Source organism: Notamacropus eugenii, chromosome 1, assembly GCF_028372415.1.
Source record: "Notamacropus eugenii isolate mMacEug1 chromosome 1, mMacEug1.pri_v2, whole genome shotgun sequence".
In the NCBI taxonomy this organism is placed as follows: domain Eukaryota; kingdom Metazoa; phylum Chordata; class Mammalia; order Diprotodontia; family Macropodidae; genus Notamacropus; species Notamacropus eugenii.
In genome coordinates this window covers 484905607-484928533 of record NC_092872.1, presented here as the reverse complement: position 1 = coordinate 484928533, position 22927 = coordinate 484905607, and the positions used below count along the sequence as shown (strand labels likewise).

The window sequence follows — 22927 nt, the reverse complement described above, 5'->3', positions numbered from 1 at the left end:
GAAACTTTAGGTATTGTTTCCTGGTGATGGTTTTCTGAGGGTATTTTTGCATTTAAAAAATTGCTTTTAATTTTATATAGCTAAGTCTTTTTTAAAAATAGTGTTCAGAGAGATAGTATGGCATAATGGATAGAGAGCTGGCCTCAGAGTCAGTACATCCTGGGTTTAATCCTGCCTCTGACATATACTGACTCTATGACTCTAGACAAGTCACTTAAACGCTTAGTAGTAGCCCAGGCAATTCTCTAAAGATTTAATTTGCAGGGCAAATGTTGTTATGTATTATAAAGGGGAGTTTTTCTCATTGTGAATTTCCTGTACCAATTAAATCTCCTGTCTGGTACAAACATAAATAAGATTCTTAAAATATAGTCTTGATAGTGGACCCACTAGATCAAAGGATGTGATCCTTTTTGGGGTAGAGGGGCAGGGAGAGGCAATTGAGATTAAGTGACTTTCCAAGGATCACAGTTCCCAAGTGTCTGAGGCCAGACTTGAACTCAGATCCTCCTGACTCCAGGGCTGGTATTCTGTCCACTGCACCACATAACTGCCCCATGAGCCTTTTTTAAACTTGTTTTATTGCCAGATTGCTTTCCCAAAAGGCTACATTAGTTTAAAATTCCACCATTAATGTAATAGTGCCTTTTCCTACACACACTAAAACATTAAATTTTATCTAAAAACATTTTTGCCATTTTAATGGGAGGTAAAAATGCCTGTAATTGATTTAGTAAGCATTTCTTTTCATTAAGGGGTATGAACAGTTTTACCAATGATTATAATTTACCTTTCTTCATTTATACCTTTTGTTTATATCTTAAAGCAGTTTGGTTTGTTAAAAGGGTCCCCTTTCAACTCCTGCCCTTCTAGAAGAAATTCTGTGTGAGTCATATTTTTTAAGTCCCTAAAATATTTTTACATAGCCTTCCTTAATCTTAGAAGTTAATGGTAGGAGTCAGTGATATTTTTAAAATCTCTATTTACTTTCATAAAGTAAATTTACTTTTCACAAAGACCTGGGAACTCATGCTTATGCTTGATTCTGCTCCCACTGTGTTGTATAGAAGGTCACAAACTAGATGAGTTGGTTAGGGTTAGCAGATCTGAACCAACAGTCATTTCCAAGTTGTTGCTGTTATAACAATTAGATTTTAAAAGATGGCAATTCAAATCATAACCATTATCTCTTTTTCCCCCACCTTCACTTGTCATTAACAGACTTGACTGTTGTAATGAAGGTTGCCCTGATTCACTGGGAGGGCACAATGAAGAGGCCACTGGCCGAAATGGTGAAACCAAGACCCCCAAGTCTGGTAGCAGTCGGGGCAGTAGTGGCAGCAGAGGAGGTGGAGGAAGTAGTAGCAGCAGCAGTGAGCTTTCCACCCCCGAGAAACCCCCAAATCAGAGGGTAGGACCATTCAGCAGTCGGTGGGAAACAACGTTAGAACCTTCCACCAGCATCCCTGTGACTGTTGGCTCACTTCCCAGTTCAAAGAGCTTCCTTGCCATAAAGGCTCGAGAGTTGTTTCGTAATAAGAGTGAAAGCCAGTGTGATGAGGACAGCTTGACCAACAACAGCCTTTCTGAGACACTAAAGACTGAACTATATAAAGATCCAAGCATGGAAGCAAAGGTCCCCCTGGGCCTAGACAACCCCCACCCATCTCCTAAAAACCAGGAAAGTGTTGGACAGCTTCGTATCATGGACTACAATGAGACTCAGCATGAACCCAGTTAAAGGATGATGGTCAATCAGTGTTAACTTTCATATTCTTGGCATAGAATGGGAGGCGTGAATGCAAGTGTAAAAGCTATCACATTTCCAGGTTGTGCGTAGCTAGCTCTGGCCATGGAAATAGGACTGAGCTCCTTTTGACAAAAGACTGAGTGCAGAACGGTGTTTGGATCTGGCAGTGAAATGCCTCTGACCTTTCTCTTGACTCTTCCCTAAACTTCTCCTTTCTTTCCTAGCAGTGTGTGCTAACCCAAGGGCCAGTTTGCATTCATAAGCATTTTTATTTTCTTCCTCTTTTCCCCAAATGATTGCATCCTATAAATCTGTGCAATATGAGGCCAAATTTAATCTTTGAATCGAATGCACACAACTTCCTGCTTTACTGAAGTTCATGTAGCTTGCCCAGCTTTCAGTGCAGATCACTTAATTGGTGGTGGTACAGGTAAGTCTGGTTTTGTTCCTTTCTAGGATGCAGTTTACAGAGCCAGTTGCTTTCAAGTGAAGGTTTCTAAATGCATGTTTTTTTTCTCCCTGCTTTCTGGTTTTAAAGATGAGCACCCAAAGCAGTGGGTCAGGAAAAAACTGGTGTTATTCACCTTTATGTTCTTTGGAGGCTCTGGTAATGCTTCCTAGAAAGTTTGATGTGAACACATTCTTTGGCCATTTCAAAGAACTGGAGCTGGAGCTGTGGGGTTTGGTGAAGCACCATCCCTCCTTCCCCTCTACCTCTTATTTATTTGGTGTTGGCTGAAAAGCTGGTACTCTTCTGACTACAACTGGGGGGTGTGTGCAGGTGATGAAACCCAAACTCTGGGGAGGGAAAGAATGGAGACTGGAAATTTACTTAAGGAACCCTTGTGGAAGAGTTAATGCATCCCCATGCAAGTCTTGGGCTGGCTGAACCTTTTTCCTTCTGTTTTTTCTCCATTTCTTTTTGTGATTCCTCTCTTGTTCATCTCATTCTCTAATACTGCACCAGAAATGATAAGGAAGTTCCAAAGAAATCTCCTCAGTGTCATTTATTATGTAGCTATATGACCATCTTTTCTTAGTTCTGGCCTTAGTAAGGGTAGGCCAGCAAAGCTACAGCTTTTTTCCATACTAACTCCAACTTTGTTAGGTACTTGGTTTGCAGGTAGGGTGGTACTATTAAATTCCAAGTTTCAATGATGATGGGTTTTGAGGGAAAATCTGAAAAGTTGTAACCAATATGGATTAACACTGGTCTCATTTGGGTGACATATGTGGACAAAGGATGACTGTGTACTTCAGACAACTGCCAGTCTGTGGCCAAAAACCCAGCTCTGCCAAAGCCTTGAAAATGTTAGATACCTAACAAATGCTTCCATTGAAATACTAGGTAGTAAGTGAAGACAAGAATTACAAGTAATGTTTTAAAGCCTATCTGTGGACTATAGACAGTTGTAAGAAAAAATAGAAGTGTGGGGAAAGCCAGGTGAAGATGAAGATTCTTAAATCTAACTGGGTAAGGAAGTACGGGAAACTCCATGCTTTAAATAATAAAAATAAGTACTAATAAGGTTTAACTCTAGTATCCCTTCCCCTGTTGAGACTGTGCAGGAAATGACTAGACTAGAATTGGCAAAAGTAAGCTGGCTAATAATGTGGGGACTTGTGATAGCCACACCTAATCTGGCTGAATATTTCAACAGGACGAGATGCGGAGGTAAGGGGTTTTTGTTATTATTTGTGGAGTTGTTTTTTTAATGAGTTGGTTTAGAGAATAACTTCAGAGTTGTAGGCTGAAACTAGTCTGGATTTATTCATGTGTGACCCAATATTTCAGTAACTATCACAGCACATTTAGTTTGATCTTTCTGGTTGGAGAAGGAAAGCCTCAAACTTTTAATAAAAAATTATTAATTTTTAGGAGAGGCAACAAAGCCAAAATAACATTTCTAACTGAAAAGTTATGGTGACCCTTGAAACTTTTAAAACATACGCTCTATAAAATCCAGGAAAAACACGTGCTACGAGTTGAAAAATACTAGGTACTTGCACAAAGCCCTATATAGCTAACAAATGAATTAAAGGAAGCCTTTGGAAGGAGAAAAAAAATATTTTTATCTTTATAGTCATGTGTATATATATATATATATATATATATATATCTGGAGAGATTGTACAAGTCATCATTTTTAAAATGGAAGTAATCTGATATAAGCATCAGACTGGGAATTAGAACAAAGTTCTAATCCCAGCTCTGCCACTGACTAAACTATGACTGACTAAGGAATTTCCTCTTTCTGAGCTTCAGTTTATATAAGATGAGAGAGGTTGGGTTAAATAACTTACGAGGTCCCATTCAGGTCAAACATTCTGTAATTACATAAAACTTTAAGTCTTCAGTGAAGATCAGGTATATGATAGGCTTTTAAAAAAAAGCATTCTGCATATATATTTTTGAAGGACTTAAAAACCAATAGTGCAATTCTTTAATTACATGGTTAAACTAGAAAATCAATGGGAACACTGGATGAACAGTCCAACAAATTCTTTAGGGGATGAAAAGGATATAGAAGACAGGTTCTCCATTTCTAAATTCTCTTGAAATATATGGGTCAGAATTATTTGAACAAATAGTGGTACATGCACAGGGTATCCTAGACCAATATCAAATTAAGTATAAATAAATCACAGATTGAGTAGAATCTTCTTAAGAATCAAAGAACTATCAACAAACTAAATGGTGAAAATTAAGGAACTTTTAGGCCAAATGTGCAACCAGTTAGAAATGTTTATCAGGTCAAAGAACTACTAGATTACCATTGATTCCCATTCCTTGGTGAGACTTTGAACTCTAGATTGGTGAGTGTGGTGCCTGTCAGGTTGATAGAATCAATTGTAAAGGATGGTAACAAGAACATAAGTATAATCTTGTGGACCTTTGGGGACAGAGTTGGAAGGAAGGGAAATTATATGCTAACAATAGGAAGAAATCATGCCTGAATCTGCTCAAATTTGAAGGTGTAAATTTTAGGTTTTTCCAATGCCTTTGACAAAGGTCTTATCAGAAAGTTGAAAATTGAGTTGGAGCTTGAACCAAAGTGTTCATTATCCTTAGATAATGGTCATTTCTGTGGATAGGACAGTAATGGGATTCCTAGGAGCAATCATTTAACATTTTTACAAATGAAATAAATATCAAGGTTTGTGATGATACTCAGCATTTCTGGGTAGTGGAAATGGAGATATGTGGGGATATGTTTCAGGAAAATTTCATGAGATCTAAGTAGGGAAAAAAGATAACAGAAGAACTTCAGTGTGAGCATGTGTCAATAATGTACCTTTTCTGAATCACGCTTTAAAAGATGGAGCTGTTAACCTCTAAGAGATCTAAGAATCATTATTTCTCAAGGATAATGTTGCTGTAACTTGAAAAGTCAGAAAAGTGGAAGCAAACTTCATTAGGAAGGGAATTAAAAACAAAATGAAAAGACATCCAAACCACGACTCATCTGCATGTACAATATATGCAGTTTGATTTGCTTAGAAAAGACAAAGCCAGAGACTAGTCAACAGGGTGACAAGAATAAGGCAGGCAGTGATGGGAGTTTTTGCAAGGACAGACAAAAGTGAAAAATAAAATTTGTCAAGAAAGGCTGAGTGGGTATGGTCAAAATTTATGAAATTATGGAAAAAGTTACTAAAGGGAATGCCTTTTTCACCAAATCTTGGAATGCTAGAACTAGAGATACCCCTTTGAAGCTAGAAACATAATTTTAGAGAAGCTTAAGGATCACTCCTTGATAGTGGCTAGCAAACTTTTGGAAGTTTGCTAATAATAAGATACTTTGGAGTTAAAAACTACAGGTTCAAGAAAGATTAACATTAATTTATGAAAGGTTGATCCATAATAGGTTATTAAGAGAAACTGGGGGTGGGGCATTTTGAAGTTGCTTCAGCAAGAATAGCCATGTTTTCTCAGAATGGCCTTTGATTGTCACTATCAGACAAAATACTGGGCTGAATGAATCATTAGTCTGACCCAAGGATGGTATGCTTCAAGTAGCTGATGGAGAAATGAGTGTTCTGGACAATTTAGCCTGTTGCATTCTTTACTCTTCATGGTACGTGCTTTATAGTTGACCCATAATGAGTATTTGAAATTGTATCTTGTCCAAATCTGTGTGTGTGTGTGTGTGTGTGTGTGTGTAACTTTTTGTAAGGAGTTTTCAGAATAGTCCCATTTGCAAATTAATTGCACCTGTCTTGAGATTTTTTTACCAGTAGAAACTTTGTCCAGCTGAATAAGGGATGGGTTTATATAAGGGAACTGGCCCCTGAGTTGCTACTGTATGCTCTTGTCTTCTTATATTTGGCTCCAGAATCCATTGTCTAGCTACGTCTGTGCTTAATGAAAACATAACGGTTCAGTTTTCTTAAAACAATCTATATGTGCTAATATGAGGGGGAAAGTGAACTCTGGTTTGTCCACAAAGTTAAGCTGATACCACTGTGAATGGGCAGTTTCATGGCTTTACTACCCCTGAGATGAGTTAATGAAGATAGAGTGTCTTTCTTTGTCCCTTCTTTCCCCATTGCTCAGTGGATAATGATAAATGTAACTTTGCCACAAAAATTATCCTTGAGTAAACAGACTGGCTTACCTACTGATCTAGATCTTTCAGAGGATACCTTTGGGAATTTGAAACCTGTAGGCTAAATCCAGGTGCCATGTTTGGAGAGGAGGGAGGGGGTATTCTTTATAGGAGAATCATATGGTGTTGACTCCAATGTGGGTTTACCCAGGAGCACCAGGTGTTTTACACTAGGAAGAATTGGGAATCACTTTCCTAAGACTTTGTTTTTCTGTGGACCATGAAGATTATGGAGGAACAGATTTTTTTTTTTTGCTAAGGACATAATCTAATTTTGTAAACCTCAACCATGAAACTTCACAATAATAGAGTGAACTTGCAGTTTAAAGGGATCCTCTGGCAAAGTGGCAACACTTCTTTTTTAACTGCTTTTAGTTCAGATCTAAAAATGTCATCTTTTGTCAAAAAGGTTCAATCTGTTCCCTGCCTCACACTTGTAAGCATGTCAAAAACAATCCAAAATAAATGCCATAAATATGAACTGCAAGCAAAAATGGTACAATCTTAGTGAATGAGAATTGGAATCAAAAGGTTTTGCTGTCCTTATTAGAATGTTCTATAAATGTCAAGGCAGTTGCTTGTGTCTAACTGTGAACAAATAAAAATTTATTGTTTTGCACTATTTTTCTGTGTTAAACTGAGATGGGGGCCTTGTGCTGGCCTCTGAGGATGTGAGGGCAAAGTTTATCGTTTTTAAATAATAAAAAATAGGATTTTAGTTCTCTTTAACATACAAAATTCTTTTCAGTATAACTAACTTAACCAGTCTGTGTACTTGGAAACTTGGCTAGGGACAGTGTGTTACCAAGTTCAAGATCTGGGGTTTGTTTGCTAATACCTAATGCCTAGGCTGCCAGGGTTTCACACATAGATACTTAATGTTTCTTTTAACTGAATCCATAGCAGAGAGACTGGTATGTATGTGGATCATACCTCCTGGTTATGACCAAAAAGGGACCAGACAAGAATGGGTAACTTGGTGTAAACACTATCAACAGTAAACAACTAGTTGAAAACAGGAGTATCCTCCTTATATCCAAAGGTTACGAACTTCTTAACACTTACCTGGAATACTTTGGTAGATGAATGATATGCTTGAGTTGTCAGATTTTTGTTCAGTACTCAGCCTCACGCAGAGGAATTTTTAGATGAGACAAGGTGAACAATAAAACAATAGTAATGTAAAATAATATATAAAAATTGACTTTATTTCTTTGTCTACCTTTGTCCTTATTTTGTTTAGGTCCCACTAGATAGAGTCAACACACCAGTGATTAGAGAAATATTTGCAACATTTGTGGTTGTCCTAGGAAGTACTGTTTATATCACTTTCAGAACATTTGCTTCTTTTGTGAACCTCAAAGATTATGGAGGAATTGATTTATGTTAAGGTTTTGTAACATAAGTTAACTCAAATTAACTAAAATTTTGACAACTCAAATGTGTAGTAAGTTAGCTCCATTAGACAACTGAAAGTCTTAACTTTGCAAGGAACTCTGCCTTTGTGACCATTTTGGACTTCTTTTCCCTTAGATGTACGAGGAGTTACTTATATACCACTACCACCCTAAGAATGACATCTCATTTGATCTCAGCAAATTTTGTATCTTAAAGTAATGTCAGATATAGGTATGTTTGTCTGTATCTTCTCTTCCACCCACCTCTTACCCTCTCCACCCCCCTAAATGACCCTGCTGTTTAAGGCTATTTAAAAAAAAGGAATCATCCCTCCCCTTTTTTTACTCTAGCTAACTTAAAGTTAGGATTCTTTCTCGTGTAACACTTGTGGTTAGTTTAATAAGATTATATGTTAATTGGGCAAGTAATGCCTAGATTACAATGAAAAAGGCATAATCATTTCTGCTTGTTTGATGACAGTTTGATGTCCTTGGATGTTTTAGGATAAATCGAGGGTACAGTAAGGGGAAAATCCCAGTAAACCAAGCCAGATGGCTGGTGGAGCACTTTAATTCTTGAGTGTCTCCCCCGAGGAAACAAGAGTACAGAAGCTAAGTCGCCCCCTGTAAAGGGAAAACCAACAGTCAGACATCACTACTGGTAGGGCTTGATGCTAGTGACACATTAAAAAAATGTTGGACCACAAATGATTCTGAAGTAGGATTAATCTGCTAATATGGCATACTAGTAAGAATAGGGGATAGGGAGTATGAATTGATCCCATTCAGTTACTAGCTTTACTTCAAAGAGCTAAAAGCACTTTAAAAGGTCACAGCAAATATATGCATTCCTATAAAGTGGGAAGCAAAGCAACATCTTCATTTTACAGGCAGGTAACCAAAGGCAGAGAAAAAATATGACTTGACCAAAGGTACATGATAGTCTTGGTGTAGAGAACAGAACCCAGGTGATTTGACTCACCAGGTATGTCTAGTGGAGGAGGTGGGGGAAACTTTACTCCCTCCTTTTCCTACTTGTTCACCTGTATGGGAAGGGAGGAATTTTAGACCAAGATAAGGCAGCTCACAAAGTAAAGTTTTAGTGGAGCCACCCTGTTCCCTTTATTCTGAATACCACCCCCATCATCATTCATTCCTTTAATCTATTCATAGGATGAACCTCCTCAACTAAAGCCCAGAGTGATTTGCCCAAGGTCACACAACTGCTTAGTAGTAAATTATACCACCTATTCTAATTATTTCTCACCTAAGTTGAGACCTTCTTTTGTTGGTATATGACCTGATTCATAGGCTGGGAAAAGTTAGAGTAGGAGGGAAAAGGAAAGGGAAGTGGCTTATGGTAATGTCTGGACCAGCCCATTTTCAAGTGAAGATATGGCAGAAGCTATGGGGGACTGGGGTACTAATAGAAGTGGAAAGCTCAGTGGATACCAAATTAAATAAGAAACCACCCCCAACTTATCCATTTTAATATATTTGGCTTTAATTTTTAAAGGGTAGGTCCACCAGGTGGTCTCCATGGAGGCTTGAAAACTTTCCTTTGATTTTTCTTTCTAAATTTGTAATGTTTCTTGGGATCCCTATTTCTTTCTTTCCTAGCCAAAGTCTGTGTGGCAACGGAATGGCAGCTAACTTTGCCTCCTGTGCTCTTCTTTTCACCCTCCTCGTCACTCACGTGTTGAACTGCTTTACGTGGTAATTTTTCAGAGTGGGCAATCCATTCTTTCATTAAGTCCAATGTTATAGGGATAAGACTCACAACTCCTCCATAGTGATTCCTTGCCTCATCACAGCTCAAGTGGTTGACCACATCATGCGGGTATCTATGGTGGGAAAAAGACCAGGCTTAGTAAGCAGGAGTCAGTCATTCCTACCCAGACCCATCCTTTTGCTGCAAAGGGTTTGTTAAGCCCTGGTTAACACTTGATCTTGCCAAACTATAGTCACTCAGTGCCATGTAATTCATTCATGGCAGGTAGAACCCTGCTTTTGGAGAGCAGGGGAAGGCTCCATAGGTCCTACATGTAGATTTGGATGTGGGGTGATCCACGAAAGCATGCCTGAGAATAGCTGAGCACTGTAGGGAGGGGAAGAGTGACCCCAGAGCAGGAATGGATAGAGCCCATCAATGACTTTAGAGCAGAGAAAGACATTAAATTTTTCTCATTCCCTCATTTTATAGCTGAAGAAAAAGGCCTTGAAAAGTTGTGGCTTGTCCAAGGTCACACAGATAGCAAGTAAGCATGAAACTGGATTCAAGACTACCTTTACCTCTCTAGTAGAAATGCTTCATAACTACAACCTCATTCTCTCACTGGGCTGGGTTTGGGGGTGGGAGTGGGTGCTAGAAGGGGACTAGGCTGCCTAAACTTTTATCAGGACGAACTTTGTCCAGTTAAATAAGGAATGGGTATATGTAGAGCAAGGCAGCTAGGTGGCTCGGTGGATAGACTGCTGGCGTGGAGTCAGGAAGACATCTGAGTTCTAATCCAGCCTCAGACACTTGCTAGCTATGTGACCCTGGGCAAGTTACTTAATCATGTTTGCCTCAGTTCCTCATCTGTAAAATGAGCTGGAGAAGGAAATAGCAAACCACTCCAGTTATCTTTGCCAAGAAAACCCCATAGAGGGTCACAATGAGTTGGATACAACTGAAATGATGAACGACAATGTATGCTGCTTCTGTGTGCCCTTATCTACATTTGGCTCCCCAGTCCATTGTCTAGATACATGTGTACTGGGTGAGGGGGGTGGGGACTAGAGGTGTCTGATTAGTAATAAAGATGACACATTTTGAAGAAATGAATGGTAGTATACTGTGTGCAAGGGGATGTGCAGCAGATATAGGCAGGACCTCTGAGAGCTAACAATCTATGGCATAGGATTTGAGCTGGGTTTTGAAGCAAGGGAATGTGGAGGGAAGGAGGAAGGGCATTCCAGGCATGGGGACTAGCCAATGAAAAGTCATAGAGTCAGAAGAGGGAGTGTTTGTTATATGCAAGGAACCTCAAGAAAGGCCAGTGTAACATACATGGAGGAGAGTGAAACATAAGAAAACTAGAAAGGTAGAAAGGAGTCAAGGTTGTAAAATGCTATAAATGCCAAACAAAAGATGAGGAGGGAGGTGACATGAGGCAGACCTGCATTTTAGGAAAATCACTTTGACAACTGAGTGAAAGATGGATTGGACTATGGAGAGACTTAAGTCAGGGGGACCAATCGGAAAGCTATTGCAATAGTCCAAGGGAGAAGAAGCAGGGAGGGGCTGAATTGTGATGGTGGCTGTGCAAGTGAACAGAAGGGGACATGTACAAGAGACATTTTGAAGATAATAATAACTAGCATTTCCATAACACTTTAAGGTTTGCAAAGTGTTTTACATTGATCTCATAGGTATTTGGCAACAGATTTGTTGATGTCTGGGTGAGTAGCAGTAAGGAGTTGAAAGTGACACTGAGGTCATGAGTCTCTAGGAGCAGGATGATAACAGGCCCCCTCCACAGCAATAGGGAAATTTGGAAGAGGGGAAGGTTTGGAGGCAAAGATATGTTTGGGGCATGTTGAGTTCGAGAACTTAGTTTCAAGATGTCCAAAGAAGTGATGGGAGGTGATGGGAGAGTGGAGCTTAAGAGAAAGGGTAGGGCTGGCTGGATGCCGGAATCTGGAAACCAACTGTATAAAGATGATAAATGAACTTGAGGGAGGTGTTGAATTATCCAGTGGGATTGGGGAAAGAGATAAGGGCCCAGGACAGAACCTTAAAGGAATACCCAGGATTAGTGAAGATCTAGCAAAGTAGATCAGTCTCAAAATCAAATTAGTTTTGCTTCACTGTCTTTTCAAACCCCTGCTATAGACAGATCCCTTTGAAGAGAATGAGGGTGGGTCAAGAAATCTATGGAAAGCATAGCTGTCTAAGGACCTGGGACTCTTTGGAGCACTTATATTGTGTTACTTGATAGGGCTCTATTTTCCATTGCCCCTCAGGGTGGTGTTGGCTTTAGTGAATCTTGAGATTCTGAATTGTCCCTTCTTTGGCCTGTGGTTTTCTAGAAGGTTATTTGGACAATTCCACTGTGCAGTGCTATGGAAGAAATAGGAATGAAGGATGACAGTTCTGAGATTACCCCCAGGTAATGATACTTAGTATTTACGTAGGACATTAGAGTTTGCAAAATGCTTGGCTCACAGTAACTTTGGGAGGCAAATATTAAAAGTATTAGCATTACTTTTATTTAGAGGAGGAAACTGGAGCCTGATGAGTTTTAATTGACTACACAACTAGTAAATATCAGAAAAAAGCCTTGGATCCAGGTCTCTTAAGTCCAGCACTCAAGACAACAGTTGTCTCCTCCAACCTCAGCAAGGAAGAAAGAATGAAGGCTAGTCCTTCAGGACTCTGCAGAAACTCCTCCCAAGGTCTGAGGTGGGAATGAGGAAGTCCCTACCTTGCCCGCAGGCTGCTCAGGTCATTGCTTTGGCTGACAAGGATTTTGCATTTCTCCAAGATGTTGTTGGTGGCTGGGGTGCCAGGATGCAGGGACTCAAATTGTTGGCAGAGCTTGCTCAACTCAGTGCAGATTTTCAGGAACATGTGAAGGATCCTACTATAAGTGCTACTGTTACAATAGTGTTCCATGTAGTTCTGCACCTGCAGGAGCATGTGAGTGTGACATAGGTCAATGGTGTTCCCACCCATTGACACTTTCCTCCCCACATCCACACCCCTGCTGGGGCCACCCAGAAAGAGCCCAACTAGTATTTTTTTCAGTGCAGACTTCTTCAGTTTGGAAGGCTCAAACTTTGTAACCAACGCTTTGGTTCAAATCCTTTTGTTTGTGAGGCTCGTTTGGTTCCATCCCTTTTGTGGCATAATGGAAAGAACATTGCTTTTGGAGTCAGAAGATTTGTGTTTGAATCCTTATAATTGAGTAATTAAATGGCTTTAGACAAGTCACTTAATTTTCTGAGTCTTAGTTTCTGTGTTTGTAAAATATGAGGGTTGGGCAAGATTATCTCTAATATACTTTTTACCTCTAAATCCTATGAGGGCATACCTCTGTTCCTAGGTGTTAATCAATGAATGAGTCTACTTTAGTTGAGAGCTTTTTCTTAAAATATAGTCATAATAGCTATGAGTTATATAATACTTGAAGGTTTGCAAAGGGCTTTGCAAATGTTTTTTCATTTAATTTTCACAACAATGATTTTTGTTGTACCTACCTGGGAGGTAGGTGCTATTATTATTTCCATTTTACAGATGAAAAAACTGAAGCTGAGAGATTAAATGATTAGCTCACTCCCACACAGCTAGTGTCTGAAACACTATTTGAACTCAGTTCTTTCCAGCCTTCCATCTGATGTGCACCTAGTTATCTCTAATATCCTAAGGAAACAATTATTTAGGGACATAACATAAAGTATAAATTGTAACGTTATTGCCATGAATGCTATGGAAATTTTTCTAGTAGATTGGCTACACTTTGAGAACCACTGTGTTAGCCCAACTCAGTGGTGGGGTTGTCTTGAAGTTTAGCAAAGGACCAGGGACTCATGGAGTTGACATGGTTATCCACATGAGGAAGCACCTTGGAGTTCATAGTAGGGTAAGGGGCTAGAGGCAGGCACCCTTTCTTTCATCCAGGCTCCAGGATTTAAATTTTACACTACAAATCATCTGGATTTTCATACATTTTTTGCAATACATGTCCAGCAATGCAACCTGCAATTCCAATATTTTCCAAGTGTTTTAAAGAAGGAAATATTATTTTGGTAGTAATGGCATTCTCTCTGGCAAAATGGAACCAACAACCTTAAACAGTAGAGGTTTTGTATTTTTAAGGTGGAATGCGGAAAATTTTCTTTTTTCCCTCTTTCCCTAGAAATTTGAGAACGCTTTCACTTTCTGATTACTGAACTAGTAAAACTGGATGACAGTCTTTCCTTGGTCATGAAAATTTGCTAAAGACCATTAAGTTTTCAAGTGACTGAACTTAGCAGCTCACTTGTAGCTAAAATGAGATTCAATTAAACTTTTATAAAATACCTACTCGGGTCAAAGAACTTTGTGAGGCATTGGGGAAGACACAAAAATGGGTAAGATAGGGCACAACTTGGTAGGAGTACCTTGCCACTTATACCAATAATCATAATACAAAATAGAATATAAGTGCAGAAGAGAAGTGTAAGAATGGAAACATCTTAGGCTTGGAAGCAAGAGTATCCTGGTAAATGTTGAACATCTGACTAAACGCTAGATGCTTTAAAGTTTAATCTGAGTTTATTAACATTTTCTCCATCAATTTCTCAAGTCTAGACAATCAACAAAACAATCAGTCAAGCCCCAGTTTTTAGGATTTGCAATTTCTGAGGTATAAATGCTCACACTGAAAATTTAACAATCATCTAAGCCATAGGAGTGGCCTGATTGGATGGGACCGCAGAGTTTAAGCAACCCATTCTCTTTCCACCAGAAAGGTCTGCTACTCTCACCATTACAGAGTCACAAGAGTTTCTCCTACACTTCATCATGAATGGCCCAACCTCCCCTAAGCAGCCTTATAATCAGCAAGTCTTCCCTTTAAAGTCTAGCTTTGGTGTTTCTTGGTGCAGTTGCCTTTTGTTCCTAACTGGAAGCTGTTTTCCCCTCAGATCATTCCTTCTCATTTCTTCCACAGAAAACCACTACCTTCTGATTTTCCTTTTTGAGTGGAATGTAACCTTGGACCCTTGCCCCAATCTTGGTCTGCTCTAAGTGTGCCTGGGGGCTGGGAGTAGTAACAAAAAGTAATTGCCATACCTATAGCCAGTGCTAGGCAGGGTGGGAGTAAAAGTGGGGGATACATATTACACACTTTTAAATTTAATCTTTGTTAACATTTTCCTCACCACTAAACAATCAACAAAACAATAACGCAAACCCTGATTTGTACTGTTTGCCGCTAGGTGTAAATGCTCACACAGAAAACTTAACAATAGACTCTGTGGCCTGTTGGGGCAGGTTCCAGCACATCCCAGCCTATCGGAATGGGGTGGGGGTGAGAGGGAGAACCTAAACCAGTCCCTGGTAACTACCAGGAAAGGTCCTTGGTATCCAGGTGTGTATGTGTGGTGATTAACAAGAACTTTGTTTTCCAAGCACCTCATTCTGTTTAAGAAAGGCAGGGCTTGTCAAGTTGAACATTATTGGAAACAGAACCAAACGTTACTTACCAAGAATATTCATAGCTATTTCCTATCTGAAGTTTAGGCACTTGTGAAGGCTAAGTCAGCTTGGTATAAGTTTGAACATTGATTGAATATTAATAGAGGATCCTAGTACACAGTGCTAAGAAATAGGGAGTCTTCCTTATCCCTTGTTGCCAAACCCACAGATCTCTAGTGACCTAGAGACCCTAGGATCTAGAGCTGCAAAAGGACTTAGAAACAATCTATTTCAACCACTTTAGTCTACAAATGAAAGAATGGTCCTGAAGCCCAGAAAAGGAAAATGACTTTCCCAAGGTAACATGGCAGAAAGATTTGGATCTAGGCCCTTGAACTCCAATTATGTTCTTTTCCCTAGATCATAACGTCCTCAGAGCTTTGTGAGGGGTATGTCTGTTCACAAAGTGGGGAGAGATCTAACAAGGCCTGCCCTCCAGATTTGAGATTGCAGAACAAAGCCTACCAATCTCTTCTCCCTGACCTGAATGGATCCTTCAGTAAGTGAGTCCCTTCATTCCGGCAAGTTTAGAAGGTTCAGCTGAGGAGAGTAAAGGGTGACATTACAGCAAACACCGCGCTGGTCAAGGGTTCTAAGAGTTCAACATAAACCCCTTGTTCTTGTGACTTCTTGCCTCAGTCCTTCCGGATTCCTGGAACTTGCACAAGACACTGCCCCTATTATTTAGAACATGCCTGTGAGCTGGCCTGATTTAGAATCTGCTGCTGTTCTCTGTGTCTTTCTGTGGCCTCATCACCTCCCCCCACCTCCCACATTTCCTAGGAGAGACCCGCATACCTGACTGATGCTCGAGATGGGTCTGATCTTGTCGTGAGCATTCTCCCGGCAGTGCTCCAAGGCAGCAATAAAAGTGAACTGTTGTTGCTGGAAAAGTTTGTAATTCTGTTCGATGTTCCTGAGTAATTCTTTCACCTCATTCATTGTATTTGAAGGTCACTTAAGAAGTCTTAAAATCCTAAGGGACCGATAAGGAAGAGGGAATGAGTCTTCTGTTGGCCAGAGCACTGAATTCACATAGTGGGCATCTTCCCCACATGTGCTCAAAAACAAAGAGAAAATTATCCATTCACACCCTCTTTTCTGGGAGGGTCCTGAATTCTGAACGTCAGAGGCGCAAGGCATTACCTTGGTTTTCTGGAGTGGAGAACTAGTTTTTGGGAGATTTTAATAAGTAGAATCTAAATTGAATCTTTTACAAATTCATCCACCTATTTGGTAAACATGTATTAAGCACCTACTCCAGTAAGAAACTAGGTTATGTCCTAGGAGGGAAATACAAAGATTAGCTCACTTAATCTCAGCCCTCATGGAATTTGCTGGCTATACGGTAACAGACTACCTTTCCATGTATTATACATATATGTAATCTAGATTTCCTTTCTATTTTTGTGAAAAAATGAATGGTAACTATATGTGTTCAGTTTCCCTTGCCCCCTTCAATATATTCCAGTGGCTCCCTGTTTCCTCCAGGATTAAATACAAAATCATATGGCATTCAGAGCCCCTTATGACCTATCATACTCCTACCATCCCACTCTTCTTACCTCTTACTTATCTCCCCCCAACTTCTCCATATTCTGCAGTCCAGTGATGCTGGTATCCTTGTTGCTTCTCAAGAAGAAGAACAAATCACTCCATCTCTTGACTTGGTGCATTTTCCCTTGGTCCATTTTCTCCACCCCGCAGAAGCTTTCCTAAACCTTATTCACCTTTCTCAGCAATGGACTCCCAACTCCTTCCTCCCTCACTCTTGGTAAATACCTTCATTTTGTATTCTGGAAATATGGAGATTATCCAACTTGAAATTCATTGATTCCTTTTCTGCATACCCCATAAAATCTTCAGTTTTCTTTTTTCCCCTTCTCTAGCCAGTTCTGTTCTGAGAAGGAAGTATCCTTTTCCTTGCCAGGGCTAACCCCTCTAACTGGTGTAGTCAAAGAGCATTGGTCTCTGGGATTCAGAAGACCTGGGTCTAGGAGACTTTGAACTCTGCCACTAACCTTGGGTAGATCTTTTCCTGTCTCTGAACCTCTGAAAAATGAGCTAGTTGGGCTAGAAGGATTCTAAGGTCATTAATAACTTTACTATTATTTATATTTTCAATTTTATTTCCCATGCCTCCCTCTTTTCTCTGTCACAGAATCTTGCTTCTTACAATATTTCCCAATATCTGTTGCAATCCCTTCTCTCTTTTACCTCTACCTAAAATCATTCGCTATATCCTAAAAAACAAAAAGTTTCCCCTGACTCTGTTTCCTTTCTTTTAGACTTCTTTAAAGAGTACTCTATAGATTTCCCCAGAATCTTGGGGACAATAAGAAATGACAGCCCAAGTATCTAACACAAAAGGTGACAGAATCTCGGAAAAGCAAAGCTGGGAAGGAAGGTCATCATTCTCCTCAAGTAAAGCCAACTCTAAGGAAAGCTGACAGTGTCAGTAAGGTGTAAACTTCAGAAGAAAAAAAAAAGAGGCCTTTTTAGCTTAGTCTTGTCTCTATGAGGGGAGAACCAGGGCAGTTTCAGAATCAGGAGCAGTAAGCTAGTGTGGTGGTAATGAAGGAACTGAGAAACCAGGAGGGACTATAGATGATCATGTACCATAGTCTACTGTAAAGATAATGGAGTAATCCATCAACCATGATGAAGTCAAGTCCTCAAGCGGTCTGGGAGAACAATACCTGCTCTGCGGGAAATGCTATCTAGATGCCACCTTCTCTGAAGTTTGGGGATTGGTGGGGAGAGATAAGACTTCTGCTTAACCTCTGACTCTTGTTGTCAGGAGGATGATTGTTGTTGTCATTGGTGTTGAAGGGTACAAGGGAAACTTCAATGTTCCTGGATCAAGAAAAAGTCTGTTTTAACTAGTAATATTCTAATGGGAGGATAGGTATGTGTTGAGAGGAGTGGGGTTTGGGTGGGGTTGGGGTGGGAAGTCAGGCCCTGGACAATTGGTGAGAAGTACAATGGGAGTCTAATTTGGGGCTAGACAGGTATAAGAAGAAAGAAAGAAAAATGGACTTACTGTTGGCCTTGCCCTTTCCCCAACCTTGGAACAAGAGAAAATAGTAAAGGAACAAGATAAGGCCTGTGACTAGGTGACCTTAACTAGCCTGCCTGGTCAACTATCAATCTATCAATAGATGTTTATTGAATATGTGCCTGCACAAGGCTGTGCTTTATACAGAAGTAAAAGAGACAGACCTTGCCCTAGAGAAGATTATAGAACTCCTGTAAAATAAAAACGTAAGAAATAAGACAGGAAAAGTTCATGACAGGAGATGGAAGGAAGTAGGAAGTCAGATGCCAAAGGGAGACAACAGTTAAATGCTTTAGTCATTTAGGAGGAAATTTTTAGGTTCGGATGACTCAGAAAAAAAAGGTAATTTTCCCCTGGGTATTAATAAAATTTGTGTAGAAGTGATATAGGGCCAGGGCAGTTCAGTGGTGCAATGGGTCTTGAGCACTGACTTGGAATCAGGAAGACTCATCTTCCTGAGTTCACATCTGACCTTAGACACTTACTAGCTGTGTGACCTTGAGCAAACCACTTACCCTCTTTGTCTCACTCAGTTCCTCATCTTTAAAATGAGCTGGAGAAGGAAATGGCAAACCACTCCAGTATCTTTGCCAAGAAAACCCCAAATGGGGTGAAGAAGAGTCAGAAGTGACTGAAATGACTTAACAGCAACAATGATATGGAGCCAATCTCAGACAGAGGAATTGAGTGAAAGAACAAGGTGTAAAAGGGGAAGTCGAAAAACTCATCTAATAGGCAGCTCTGTCTGTGCAGTATATTGACATAAGACCTTCCAGGCAGAAAAACCTGGAACCAGCTTCTTTCTCTTCTACATATATACTAGGTGTATGATGTGTGGTTTTTGACCTCTTAGTCCTGCTCCCCTCTCCCCAACTCTCTAAGATTGAGTTGCAGATCTTCTGTATTAGTGGAGTTTCCATCACCATGAACTCACTGATGTAGGAAAAAACTGTGTGTGTGTGTGTGTGTGTGTGTATGTGTGTGTGTATGTGTGTGTATGTCTGTAGGAGACACAAGGAAACATCCAACCTGCAATTTATAACATTTCAGACTTTAATATCTGCACATTGTAGTTTGTATTCCATTCATCTGCACCCGTCTTATCTTCCTAACTAGTTTATAACCTGCTTGAGAACATATCTTCTCAAGCCTAACTGCAGCAATATACAAAGCACTTAATGTGTGTTGAATGAAGGTAGCATTTCCATGCATATGAGCTCACTCTGTAAATATATCCACAGGTACAAGTGGATCCCAAAAGTAACAGTAAGGATAGAAAGTTACCTAAATCTGCCTCCAGGATTCAATGGGCTAAATGCAAAAGTGGGGAGAGAGAAAGCATGTTGGTCCTCCAGTTGGCTGCAGATAAAGGCCATGGACTGTACATTGGTAGGGTTCCTTCTATACCTACACAGAGGTTTCATTTCTTGCCCTATCAGTCCATTCTAGTGAAACTTACTCTTACTCACAATCCCACTTGTGGTAGCTATGGCTGGAATGTCCGACTTATGTTGTGCCTCTGAATGCTCAGCTCTGAAAGAGACAGGGGTCAAGTTTGGCTACCAGATAAAGTGCTTAGGCCCCAATAAGGTACCCCTTTGGATGTCAAATTCTCTTGGGATGCAAAAGCCATCTTGTCTAGTGGTTCCAAAAGCCCTGGAGAGGGAAGCTGCCTCTGCTCTTGATCCTAGTGACTTATGACATGCACACAGAATCCATGTCAAGAGAGCAGCTGTAATAAGCTATCCAAAGTGATGTCTCCTTGTACAAGAGTCACTTGCAACCAAATTAGTATGGATGAAAGTCACAAAGTGCAGGATGTGTGGGGAGAAGTGAGTGAGGAAAAAATGATTACCCAATAGGTTTTAGGCTTTAATTGATTTGTATTTTTCCAGGCTGCAAAAGAAGATTAAATAATGGTATGAAAAGTGCCTACGGCCTAAAATAAACGAGGGGAAAGGCAAGCCATTTCATAAATGTCCAGGGAAGGAAGTGAACCTCTCCAGTGCAAACTGCAGATTTCCTTTTGTTCCCTGTTCAAGGAAAGGTAGTGGTGGTGGCAGTGGTGTCATTTCCCTTCCTCCCCCCTTTTTTTCTCTTCATTTGGGTTTGATGAACCCACAAAGTGAGATACACTTTAAGAAAACAGTTTGCTATTGAAGGAATCGTGGTATTTTAGGGCTGCAAAGGGCTTTAGAGACAAATTGTATATAAAGAAACTACAACCTAAGAAGTGAAGAGTCTTCCTTAAGTCATACCAAGCCAGGACCATGACCCTCCAAACCTCCAGCTGGTCAGAGCTGGAAGGGAGCTTAGAGGGCATCTGATTCAACCCTGTCATTTTACAGGTGGGGAAGCTGAGACCCAAGAGAGGAAGTGATTTATTTGCCCAAGGCCACATAAGGAGTTGGCAGAAGGGCCCTCTGTTGTAAATCTTGTCTGAATGCTGAGAGAGAACCAAGTCTGGAGGTGGCAACTGTTGGTTTAAAGAACCACCAGGTAAAGTCTTCAAGAATCATAGTCAACAGCAAAAAACAAAAAACAAAACAAACCTTCTTTACAGTTACACCAAACACTACTGCTCTTAATGAAAATTGTCTGCCCCGCAACTGGAGATAACAATTCATCTTCTGCTATTGAATTTTTTAAGCTAATTCCCAGGTCACTCAGGTGTTAGTAACACAAGGGAACGCTGGGTCTGCTGAACTGGTTAGGCAATACTTAACATAGATCACATACTCTTCAAACAAATCCCTTGAATAATTTTTGTTTAAAAGAAACCATGATAGGTATACATACAATAGCACAACCCAGAAATGAAATGAGTTTCTATATTTCTCAGTTCATGACTTGGTATTGGCTTCATGATTTGATTTGTAGTAGAAAGTTTTTCCTAGGATACTAGAAAACCCTAAGTCCATATTACAGGACTAAAGTTCAATGCTGGAGTTAAGTTTGATTCTCTAATTTTTTCAAACACGTTCACTCTGTCTTGCCCACAGTAGGCCCTTAGCAGAACATCTTTGCTGTCTCATCAGATTAAGTTTGGTTGACAAGATTTCAACCTCTCAGGGTGGTGTGTATACATGGTAGATGGATTTCTAACAAACAGAGCAGAGGGAGTAACAAGGAGGATTCGAGTTCTTCAGAAGTGGGAGCATAAATGACAGGCCCAAAGCACTGAAAATTTCAAACTAAATAAATGGAGTAGGGGGAGAGGAGTACAGTTTGTGTGTGCCTGGAATCCTTTTCCTCTCTTCCCTGAAGGGAAAAATAAGAGTTGAGGACATTTTGGAACAAAGTAGAGGCTATACTACATGTAAAAAACATTTTCATATAGAAAAATTGTCTGATACATATGGAATTTCATTATATATTTATATATAAATTTCATTTTAAAATTATATATTTATATATAAATTTCATTTTAAAATTATATATTTATATATAAATTTCATTTTAAAATGGGGGAGGGGTACGCAAACAAGACTCTACTAGCTTCAAACTTTTCCCACAGAATATTTATCGATTCCAGAGTTTCCTAGAACAGCAGTATGGGAAATGCTGGTCTGTAGAATAATAATGAAATAACTGTTCTAATTAATATAAAGAGAATGCTTTGGAGGAAACTGCTTTGAAATTGGCATAGGGTAACTCTAGACTCTATGGAAACCCCTAAGGAATCAGGCTCAGCAGTTACATTGCCAATTGCAGAGTCCAAAAAATCCAAGGGTAGAGGCAAGTTTTGCAGGAAGAAAGCATTAACAGTCAAGTAAAAACCCTCAAGATTTCAACCTCCACCCACGATATTGAGACAGATGGCTATCCCAGAAGGACTGGTTGGAGAGATTCTAATTCTAATTCTCTCTAAGGTGTCTCTCCCAGGCTTAAAGGGGCCACTACATCTAACCTTGTGCCTGATTCCCCAAAACAGGGGCACTTCTCCTTGACTGTGATGACTTCACCTGCATCCCCTTAACAGATATGGAAATCACAGGGCCATGAAATTTGAAGGGACAGGTCCTTAGAGACCAGATTATCTAATCCAAACTCCTCATTCTATAGATTGGGAAATTGAAGCCCAGGGAGGGGAAATGATTTGCCCAAGGTCAGGACTCAGAAACCACTGGTCTGAAGCACTCATAGAAACCATACTTCCAGTATAGGAGATTTAGTAGCCAGCTGGGGACACCTTACATATCTGCAACTTCATCCTCTCCTCTCAATCCTATCACTCTAGCCAACCCTGCCCTGTGTTAATAAGGTAGAGAAAAGACAGGAAAACTGATACTGGGGACTAACTGGCTCTTGCCCCCCTCAGGTGTAAACCCACCCCCCAGTCATTTTCATTAACCTTTCATGTCCAGAAATTGCGGCTTCCTGCCTGGAGTCAGTTGAGCTGCTGCGACCCCACTGGTGCTTGTGGGCCCCGGGCACTGCCCGGGGTGGGAGGGGGGAGAGGGGAAGAGGGAGGGGGAAAGACAGAGGCAGGAAGGGGGCGGGGCTAGAGGGCTATTGTTACTGTGGGTACCATGGCAACTGGGTCACGAGGCAATCCCCTCTCAGTAAGCAACCCTACTCCAGGAGCTTGGTTCTCCATTTGGGGGTAGGGAAAGGGGATGGTCTTTTTTTATGCTCCTGTGTGCTTGGGAGAATGGAAGGGCGGCAGAAGCATAGTTTTTCCTGAAGTGGCCATGTAAGCTTGAGTAAAATGAGCCATGGGACTAGAAATCGAGACATGATTTCCAGTTCCAGTTCTGTCACGGATTCCCCTTGTAAACTTGAGCAAATCACTGAATCTTTCAGGGCCTCAGTAAAACAAGAGAATTAGATTAAACGATCCCAAAAGTTTTCTTCTAGTTCATCTTTCTCCCTGCCTGAAATCCT

The 22927-nt window shown here is 40.3% G+C and overlaps 3 protein-coding genes across 11 annotated transcripts in view; 2 read left to right on the top strand and 1 right to left on the bottom strand.

Annotated features, from left to right (window-relative positions):
* The window catches only part of TSC1 (TSC complex subunit 1), a 35610-nt gene extending 32328 nt beyond the window's left edge, over window positions 1–3282 (top strand). For all 5 annotated transcript variants that reach the window (XM_072632789.1, XM_072632792.1, XM_072632791.1 and 2 more), the window contains one exon: window positions 1222–3282. In XM_072632789.1, the coding sequence (XP_072488890.1) occupies window positions 1222–1741 (520 nt within the window). In that variant the 3' untranslated portion in view covers window positions 1742–3282. The remainder of the gene's footprint in view (window positions 1–1221) is intronic.
* Window positions 3283–7547: 4265 nt separating this feature from the next.
* On the bottom strand, window positions 7548–22560 carry SPACA9 (sperm acrosome associated 9). 4 transcript variants are annotated; one of them, XM_072632812.1, is made up of 6 exons: window positions 22395–22509; window positions 15781–15958; window positions 12227–12429; window positions 9454–9601; window positions 8740–8800; window positions 7548–8381 (listed from the first exon to the last, which is right to left on the bottom strand). In XM_072632812.1, exons 2-5 carry the CDS (start codon window positions 15922–15924, stop codon window positions 8789–8791), a joined length of 507 nt encoding a protein of 168 aa, XP_072488913.1. In that variant the 5' UTR covers window positions 15925–15958; window positions 22395–22509; the 3' UTR covers window positions 7548–8381; window positions 8740–8788. The 4 variants fall into 4 exon arrangements, with proteins under 4 accessions (XP_072488913.1, XP_072488912.1, XP_072488911.1 ...); XM_072632811.1 differs by lacking the exon at window positions 8740–8800 and having other exon boundaries at window positions 22395–22560; XM_072632810.1 differs by lacking the exons at window positions 7548–8381; window positions 8740–8800; window positions 22395–22509 and adding exons at window positions 16548–16778; window positions 17682–17838 and having other exon boundaries at window positions 9237–9601.
* A 40-nt stretch (window positions 22561–22600) lies between these two features.
* AK8 (adenylate kinase 8) overlaps window positions 22601–22927 on the top strand; it is a 174488-nt gene continuing 174161 nt past the window's right edge. Inside the window, exon 1 of one of the 2 annotated variants that reach the window (XM_072632805.1) lies at window positions 22601–22736. The gene's annotated coding sequence lies outside the window, so the exon portion shown is untranslated. The remainder of the gene's footprint in view (window positions 22737–22927) is intronic. The other variant, XM_072632804.1, reaches the window with a different exon arrangement.